Source organism: the organism of the source record quoted next, unplaced genomic scaffold, assembly GCF_019419815.1.
Source record: "Pyrus x bretschneideri cultivar Hongxiangsu unplaced genomic scaffold, Pyrus_bretschneideri_v1 Contig6, whole genome shotgun sequence".
Taxonomy (NCBI): domain Eukaryota; kingdom Viridiplantae; phylum Streptophyta; class Magnoliopsida; order Rosales; family Rosaceae; genus Pyrus; species Pyrus x bretschneideri.
The window spans coordinates 11,132,177-11,142,054 of NW_025999798.1; the positions used below are offsets into that span (position 1 = coordinate 11,132,177).

At 34.5% G+C, this 9,878-nt stretch overlaps 1 protein-coding gene across 1 annotated transcript; it reads left to right on the forward strand.

The window, feature by feature from the left end:
- The first annotated feature begins 347 nt into the window (after positions 1-347).
- Positions 348-2,923, forward strand: LOC103935870 (heat stress transcription factor A-6b). Its single transcript, XM_009345685.3, has 2 exons — positions 348-1,187; positions 1,778-2,923. The coding sequence occupies exons 1-2, from the start codon at positions 912-914 to the stop codon at positions 2,570-2,572; spliced, it is 1,071 nt and encodes a 356-aa protein (XP_009343960.2). The 5' UTR covers positions 348-911; the 3' UTR covers positions 2,573-2,923.
- The last annotated feature ends 6,955 nt before the right edge of the window (positions 2,924-9,878 follow it).

Here is a 9,878-nt window from a genome sequence, read left to right on the forward strand (position 1 = left end):
GTTATTAGATTATATGATGAAAAAAGATTTTCGACCATAGTATAATAAGTATTAGACAAGAAAAAATATTTGTCAAGTTTAAATTTTGACTTTTGAGTTGAGCGGTATGTGATTATTCAAACAACAAAGGTAAAAAAAAATTTCAAGCATTGAGCTTGAGTGTATTCAAACTCCAATTCGTTTGAGCTCAAATCAAATCAATTCGATTCAAATCTTTTATTAGCAAGGAAAAGGAAAATCGAACTTAATTAAGTCTCTTCTTTTTGGATCCGAATCTTTGCCGGTTAAATCCTCCTGTATTTTCATCCCTACTCACTGTATAACATTAGTGGTCATTTCATGAGTGAGGAAGAAATTTGGCAAAAAAAAAAAAAAAAAAAAAATCAAAAGAGGTCATGTATGACATCTATCGACTATCATTGTTCTTCATCCAATCCAACAAATCTTTGTCTGGCCAAAAAGAAAAAAGAGAAAGGGAAGAAATGGGAAAAAAGCAAAAAGGCGCTACTACCCCCGTTTATAAATCGTTGGGTATCCCCATCTCCAACTCTCCAAGTTGCCTGTTGTCTTGAAACCATAAAAACCCAGCTGCCTTCTTGTTTCTTAAGCTCCCGGTCTCTGGGCTTCTTCGTCTCCGTAGCAACCAGATAGCTTTATCTCTCTCTTTCTCTCTCTCACAACCATTTCTCTGTATTTTTTTTCAAGGTTTACTTATACTAATATTTCTTTGTTATAATAATATTTCTACCTGCATTCCCAAAACCCATTTGAACAAACACTCCAGTCTCCATTGCCACCAGAAAATTCACTTTTTTTGTTCATAAAAAAAAAAAAAAAAAAAGAAGAAGAACAAAAGACAGCAACCCAGATCAGTAATTAGTAACTAAAGTTTACTATACATACACAAAAAAATGAATCTTGATCAAGACCCAGTAAGCTTTTCGTCTTCGAGTGCGGTCGCTGATCATCCTCTACCACTGGAGAGGCTCTATGACCAAGGCCCTCCTCCATTTCTCAACAAAACTTATGACATCGTCGACGACCCATCAACCAATCACATAGTTTCATGGAGTAGAGACAACAACAGCTTTGTTGTTTTGGATCCCAATAGCTTTGCCATGAGTCTTCTCCCCAGATACTTCAAGCATAACAACTTCTCCAGCTTTGTCAGGCAGCTCAACACCTATGTAAGTATATATCACTCTCTAGCATCCCTTTTTATTTGAATATTGCAAAGCTTGCAAACCTGAGCCCGAGTGTAGCCATGTTGATTAGAGCACTGTGCTCTTCTTTTACACTCAAGCTCGAATTTTTCTTCTTATAGTTTAGATTAGATTAAAGTATTGCTTAGATGAATTTATTTATTTTTTTATATTGTATACATCTTTGTGGGGTTCTCTAGATCTGACTACTTTATGCATTCATGCTCTTGAAACAGCCAGAAAATGTCATTTTTATTTGTTTAATTGGGTCCTTGTTGTGTGTTTGTTTAATGGGGTTATTACTTAATGTGGACATATTGTTTCTTAAATGGCTTCAAAAGAGAAAGTGCAGAAACCAATGTATAAAATATGAATGATACTATTACAAAGGGAGCTGCTATTGCTTATGATGTATATTAAATTTTATATCATAATCTGATAGATCAGTGTTGTTTGTTTGATTTTTTATTTTTGCTTTATTTTTGCTATTGCTTTCTTTTCCGTTGGATGTGTCGGATCTAAAGCTTCACACGGATGTTGTGGTCATGAAGAAATTTTTTGATTACTTAATGTAGGGATTTAGGAAGGTTGATACAGATAGATGGGAGTTTGCTAATGAAGCGTTTCTCAGAGGGAAAAAGCATCTTTTAAAGAATATCAGAAGAAGGAAGGCATCCCATCTTCCTAAGTCTTCACAAAAAACTTTGGACTCTTGTGTTGAAGTTGGAAGGTTTGGATTGGACATAGAGATCGATCAGTTGAGGCGCGATAAACAGGTACTAATGGGGGAACTAGTGAAGCTTAGACAGCAACAGCAAGCTACTAGAGTTTACATCCAAGGAATGGAAGACAGACTGAAAAGGACAGAAATGAAACAGCAACATATGTTGAGTTTCTTGGCAAAGGCAATGCAGAATCCCAACTTTGTACAACAATTGTCGCAGCAGACCGACTTTAGGAAAGAACTTGAGGAAGCGATTACCAAGAAGAGAAGGCGGACTATTGAGCAAGGCCCTAGTAATGTTGAGGTGGATGAATTAGGCCAAGTTGGAGGAGATACTTTTGTTGAAGTTGAACCGCAAGAATATGGTAATATTTCTGATCAGTTTGAAGTTTCGGAGTTGGACCAATTTGCTATGGATATGCCGGGTGTAAGCGGAACCCAAAACGTCCTTGGTGAGGAAGAATGTACAGAGAAAGAAGAGGAACATGAGAGTAGAGGCAAAGACCTGGATAAGGGGTTTTGGCAAGATTTGTTCCATGAGAGTATTGATGAAGAAATTGATTTGCTTGGTGTTCAAGAAGAAGATGAGCAAGATGTCGATGTGTTAATTGAGGAGCTTGGTTTCTTGGCTCCCAGTCCCAAGTAAAGAAGGCGATGAGCTTCTTATATATATACATACTTTCTTCAAGGATTTGGGTTTGAGACCCTCATAATTCAAGAAATCTTCAAGTTCCTTGCTCGTTTCTAAGTTGGCAAGAGTGAAGGCGAACACATGAATACTGAGAAGCTGTACTGTTGTTCCACTGCAAACAGCTCCCTGTGGTCAGGTTCCTTTTAGGATCTCTTGAATTTCCTGGTTGTCTTGTATCACTGCTTTCCATTCATTTCTCGTCTACAATCTGATTAAAATATTCCAGCTAGTGTTTGAAAACCAAAGGTATGTATTTCTCCTGATCAATCATTGATCTTGACACTCATGACCCTAGAAATTCAGTTTTTCATGGAATCCTTAACAATGTCATGTGTGTTTTATTTTCCCTAGAGTACAATTTGTCATTAATCATTCGATGAAGGGGGTTCAAACATCATACATGATGGTGGTCTCACGAAAACGTTTAAAACCTCGAAATCTAAATTGTATCTTGAAGGGGGCACACACATCATAAAATGATTGCTTTGTGTTAATTAACTATTAGATTATTGATAGGATTTTTATTACCTACGAGAAGAAGGTTAAAATTACACAAAATACTTGCAAGAGTACAATGGTGTCAGTATAGATGTTCATGCAATGTCGTTCTCCATAAGAACTAGTTAAATATTTATGTAAGAACAATTCCTAATTAACTACTTAAAATTAAAACTAAAAATTTAGAAAGGAGATTTTGAATTTGGGTAATATTAAAAACGAATTTTAATTAAAAACAAATAGTAAATTCGCTCAAAATTAATACGATAAAAGAAAAGAATTTTTAAATACCAATTTATAAAAGCACTAGAGTTCCGCCATCACCTAACTATCCTATGTATTTTTACCAATTAATTATGATCTGCACATGCCACTTTGAAGGTTATGTTTTCCTAATATATATTCTACTTGAAACCTCCAATATAGAACGTATATCTAACATGCAATACATCCATATGTTTAGATCAAATATGAACATAAGAGACTTATTATGTTTTGTGAAAACCCTTTGTAAAACCATGCAACTCTTTAGACGTGGTGTTCATCTTAAGTGAAATTATAATTATTAATCACAAGAAGCCAGCGTCAATTTCAGGGAACCTTCCGGCCAAAATTGCATCAAATTACTTTTCTAAAGATTCTAATGGTGATCAAGCATTAAGACAATTAGATAGTTGAAAACGATGATCAATAATTTAAAGTATCAACATTCTTCCAAAATATTAACCAAAATAAACTAAGATTAGGATAGAATATGTAATATAATATTGACTTATCAATTACTGATGGTTTTAGAAACAATATTGTTAGTCTACAACCTATCAACCAAGAGTGCATGACATATATATAAAAGAGTAACCATGTTAGTTTACTTATGGTGTTAGATGATGGTTGATGCAAAACATTTTGGACTTGTAGGTCAAGTGGGTAAAAGTGTTTACTTGTGCATACGGGCTCTATGTTCGATCTCCCCACCCCATTAATCGCTTGTACTGCTTGCGTTTTATGGTTTCGATCTTTTCTTAGAGCTTGGGGAACCAACAGCCTAGCATCACGAAGCATATTATTATACATGTGCGGTTGTTAAAGATATGGGTTGGCAATATCTCTCCTCTTCTCTTTCCGGGCCAAAGGGATTTTCTTTTTTTAGAATATTAGCTTACTTTAAGTGACAGAAAATGTTATGGTGCAACATCTACAATTGAGTTGGAAGACACAGAAATGCTGCAATTGTCTGCTGAAAGCGATAAGGCTCCACGTGATGTTCATGAGGAGTGTAGCTGGCATTATCGCAAGAGGAGTGACTTTTCTTGAGTTCGTAACACCATCACGTCGATAGTAACATTACATGGTTGTGTTCTAGTAACTGCACAACGATAAGAGTTTGGAAACATAGATAGGGCGGAAAGTAAAAAACTCACTCGTATCTCTACCTAAAAACTCCATGCTAGTTTGATTAGTGATATGAAAATGAGTTTCCGAGAGCTACATTTATAACGAAAGTCTGCTTTCGATCCTTGCATTTTACCTAAAATCTGCTTTCAACCCTAATAAACGTTTCACATTATACTAATTACTTGATATTAGTCTTTCCAATATTAAGAGGGGGTGTATTCAATTGGGATTTTGAGATATTTTAATTCTTCTAATGAATCTAGGGGTATTCAATCAAGATTTTAAGTAATTATCTGAAATTCATGGTGTATTCAATTAGAATTTTAAGATAGTTTATTAAAATCTTTAGAAATCCGGATGTATTCAATTAGGATTTTAAAGAAATTTATAACATTCTAGGTGTATTCAATTAGAAACTAATTTTAAAGAATTTGAGAAAGTTGAGGAATTAGAGGGAGTTGGAGAGATTTTGTAATGTATTTTAAGCATCCACAAATCTCACCTCTTCCCATGAGATTTCGAGAGAATTGAATTAAAATTTTATATGAAATTTCTACAAATCAATTAAACTCTATAAAAATCCATGGTTCTATAAATCTATTAAAATTTCTCAAATTTCCAATTCAATACATCCATTTAAAGAAGCGACAAGTTTGAATATTTCTTCGCCTTGATTATGGTAAACCTGTTCGACGTGAAACTAGTCTCAATATTTTATTTTTCTTTCTGTTTTTGATCCTCGCGATATCAAAGAAAATGAAAATCAAACTCAAGACATCGGGTGCAAGGGAAGATGAATGCTACAAGCCCTTGCAACAAAGTGGAGAAAGAAAGAAAAAGAAAGAGGAGGCAGAGAGAGGTGGAAGGGGGAGATAAGAGAGAAAGGTAGCTGGGTGTGTGGTTATTGATGTTTTGGTTTTGATGGGTAGCTGGGTTTTGTTAGAGTGGCAAGGCGGGAGGGGTTTTCGGTATGGCCGCTGACGAGGGCGGTCAGGAACGAGAGAGAGAGAGGTGTGATGGTAGTTAATGTTGCGGCGGCAAGTTAGGCAGTCGAGGAATGGGCATGTGGGTTTTGCAGGAGGAATGGTGTAATTTTCAGTTTTTTTATTGTTATTATTTTCAAATTTCCTTTGGTTATTGATTTTTTATTATTTTTAATTCACATGACCTCCCTTAACTGGACATGTGGGTCCACGCATTGTGTACATCTCAATCTACTTCTATCCGAATAATTAAATTGATTTGTGACATTAAGGTTCAAGAACAACATTGATAGATTAGTAACTTCAGATACTATAACGAGGAATTAGATCAATTTAAAAGAACTTTGTGACAAAAACTCAATTTAGAAAGGGTTGTGATTTTCACACACCTGTAACTACTTTTCACACACCCTTAACTACTTTTCTCACACCTCTCCATATTTTTTAATACTTAATTAGTATCCTACTATTTAATCTTCCATATATACCCCTCTCTATTTAATTTTTCATTAATTACCATTAAAAAGTAGGAAGGGTATGTATGGAAGATTAAACAGTCGAATACCAATTAAGTATTAAAAAATAGGAAGAGATATGAAAAAAGTAGTTAAGGGTGTGTAAAAATTACAACTCTTTAGAAACCACGTAAAATGTGTTTAGTTATTGGGCTAACAATTAAAAAGCAGTTGAGGCCCAAGGCCCAACATGCATATCTTTTCCTTTGCTGCATGGCCTTTGGAATTTGGATACATAATTCACAAGTGACGAATTTACCACATTTCCTACTTGGGGTCTCTACGCCATTATTTTGCATGCGATCGAAAACCTTTTTCCACACGGGACATTTTATGTATCAGAAAGCAAAAGGCAGTGTTATTCTCACTCATCCATCTTATTTTTCCACTCATATATTAGTGAAGATGTTCATAACAAGTTGACAACTGAATATAATATAACGTAAACAAAAATATACAGGTAGAGGATGATCAGGGACTGCATTATACACAAAAACTGAATCTTGATCAAGACCCAGTAAGCTATGTGTCTTCTAATGCGGTCCCTAATCATCCTCTGCCACCGGAGAGACTCTATACATGCCACCGGAGCACATGAAATTTGAGGACGATCAAACAGAACAGGCCGTGGAGGTCCGTAAGTCTTTATACATGCCACTTAATGTGAATGGGGGGGCACATCCCAGAGACCTAGAGGGTGGCAGTGTTGTGCATGTGAATGGTCTTGAACTTGGATGATCTCAGACATGGGAATGTCATGATCCTTTCAAAAATAAATAAAAACCTTTGAGATTGTATGGAGGGATGTTCTAGTTTCTAGAGACTGTTAGTTATGAAGAATCAGTCAAATAGTTTGAAATCAGACTATCAGAGTTTGGAGTATCCCCAACTTTTTTGGCCATTTGGAATTTTCAATTTTTGCGTCAACCTTCCAACCTAACAAACAAAACTAATATTTGGTGAGTAGCATTGAAAATTGTTAGCTCTACAAGTAGGGGAATTTTCACTTACAGTACTTGTAGTCTTGTTATGCATCTACTAAATTCCAATGGATGTTGGGCTATATCTACTTTGAATTGACGGATAAGGGTTTCGAAAGACTTTTGAGGGAAAAACTGTTGTACTGAAGAAATAACAATTAGAAAAAAAACACTCCGACATTGATAAGTTTGGATACATTCGCATATAATCTATAGTACTGAGAGGGTGGGAGAGTGAATTAAACCTTATAATTGATTCGAATTCGTGTTTGTCAAGAATCGAACCTAAGACCTCTTATTTACAAAGGTTTCACTTGGAAATTAAACTCATCATTTTTTTCAATTGTCATACTCTAAATAATTCTTAATTGTAACATTCTTTTAGTGTTACAAAGTAAGTTGCCTGAAAAAAAAAAAAAAAACAAAATAAGCTGAGTTTGCAGTATTCTTCTGTAAAATGTGGTTCTCACCTACTTTGATGTGAAGAGTCTCTGGAAAAAGTTAGGGTATGAAACAAAACTTTGGCAATACCATATGCTATATAACTACTGAAAATAAGAAAGAAAAAGAAGCAATTTTAGTGTTTGGTGCATTTGAATTTTATAATAATTTTTGGAGTCTTACATATAAAATATTTATATTTTGCTTGCAAATCATAGTCACACATACTACACAAGAACAACTTATCAAAATTTTAAAAATTAATTAATTAAGTTTATTCACGCGTGTCAAATTGCAATAATTTTGTGACATTTAGATTTCGTTTGTATTTTTGTACTATTTTGAAAAGAAAAAAAGTTTAAAGATAATATGGATCCATCAAAAACCAAAAGCAGAAGCAACTTGAATAAAGATATTATTGAAACGCTTTCCAAAAGCACTAAACAAAACAATCCAAAATACTAATTAAGCAAATTAGCCAACTTTTTCTTTTGTTTATTTGTTTAGGGTTGAGATTTCGTTTTCGTTGGTGGTGGGTCGTGAGAGGACGTTGGCAGCTTCAAATTCAAATGAAATCCAACGGCAGTGTCCATCAATGATATAACAAAGTCTTCTAGACTCTTCCTAAACAAGGCCCTATCATGACATCAACTTAGAAAGCTCGTCCTTAGCCACCGACGGACACCCCAACTTGATCTTAATCCCATTCAATGAAAACCCTAGGTTGCCCACTATGTCATCATCCTACCCACTGGTTTGGCTCTCTCAATCCCTACCCTTTCATCAACATTTTCCAACACTTCTCTATTATGATTGGTATAAAACCATTCCTCAATAACCATCAAGACAAGTCCAACCCATCAATATAATTACCCCATTTATGTTGAAGAATGTAATATTATTGAATGACACTTACGTCTTTTGTGATCAAACTTCTAACTTACTAGTTAAGTTGTTGACAATAAATGACCCATTAGTGGCATGTCGAATCCGTCTTTGAAGTGTTAGTTAACAAGTGAAATAGTTTTTTGCTACACTTTTATATGGTTATGGTGTTGTCTACATTCGCGATTAGAGTTAGCTGATAAACACTTTTTTAATGAGTTATTTTTCAATGTGACTGTCCCTTGATGTCATAAATGCACTCAAACTATAATTATCATACTTGTGCTTCATTAATTTTGTGTCTTAGGTTCATAGAATATCAATTAGGTGGTCTAATGATATTGTAACAAGTGAATTAGTGATATCACGTGACGATTTGATCAACACATTCAAAGACTTCTAATCTTTGACAACCTAAATGTGTTACAACAATCTTATCAATAATAATTAGGGTTTTTATCATAAATGGTCCTTAAAATTGATCAAACTAATCATTTTGGTCCCTCACTTTCAAATTCAATCAATGTCGTCCCTAGTATTCACTACCGCACATCAATTTGGTTATTCCATTAGGATTCTGTCGACCATTCTGTTAGTTTGTATGTGGGACTCACAAATCCAATGAAATGATGACACGTGAATTACACAAAATAAGGGTTTTTATCGTAAATGGTCCCTAAAATTGATCCAACTCCTCATTTTAGTCCCTAAGTTTCAAAAATCAATGAATTTGGTCCCTGACTTTCAATACCGCACATCAATTTAATCCTCCCATTAAAGTTTCGTCAATATTTTTTGCCTCACTAATCCAATCATATAGCGCCATGTGGATTAACTATAAGAAACTTTTTTTTTAAGATTTAAAACTAAAAGTAAAATAAGAAATTAAAACCAAAACTAAAAGAAAAAAAAGTCATCATCGTCTTCATCAGGGTATGCTAAAAAACAAAGGGAAGGCACCATAACACCATTAAACTACTTGGCTTCCTAAACTACTCCTGATTCTCTCTAGTTGGTTACAATCCTATCAAGTTTGAATTGAATTTGGATTCAATTTTATCCAATTTAGATTGATTTTTTTTATTTTCTAATTGGGGTTGTGGAATGCGAGAAAAATGTCAGCACAAAATACTCATCCATTGATTCACTCGTAAAAAAAAAAAAAAAGTTTCTTATAGTTCATCCATCTAGAGCCATATAATTGGATTAGTGGGACCACATCAACACAAATGAAAAATATCGATGAAATTTTAATGGAAGGACTAAATTGATGTGCGATAGTGAAGGTTAAGGACCAAATGTATTGATTTTTGAAACTCAGGGACCAAAATGAGGAGTTGGATTAATGTCAGGGACCATTTGCGATAAAAGCCCTTATTTTGTGTAATCCACGTGTTACCATTTCATTAGATTTGTGGGTTCCTCATACAAACTAATAGAATAATTGATGAAATCTTAACGGAAAGACCCAATTGATGTGGGGTAGTAAATGTCAGGAACGACACTGATTGATTTTGAAAGTAAGGGACCAAAATGATGAGTCTGATCAATTTCAGAGATTATT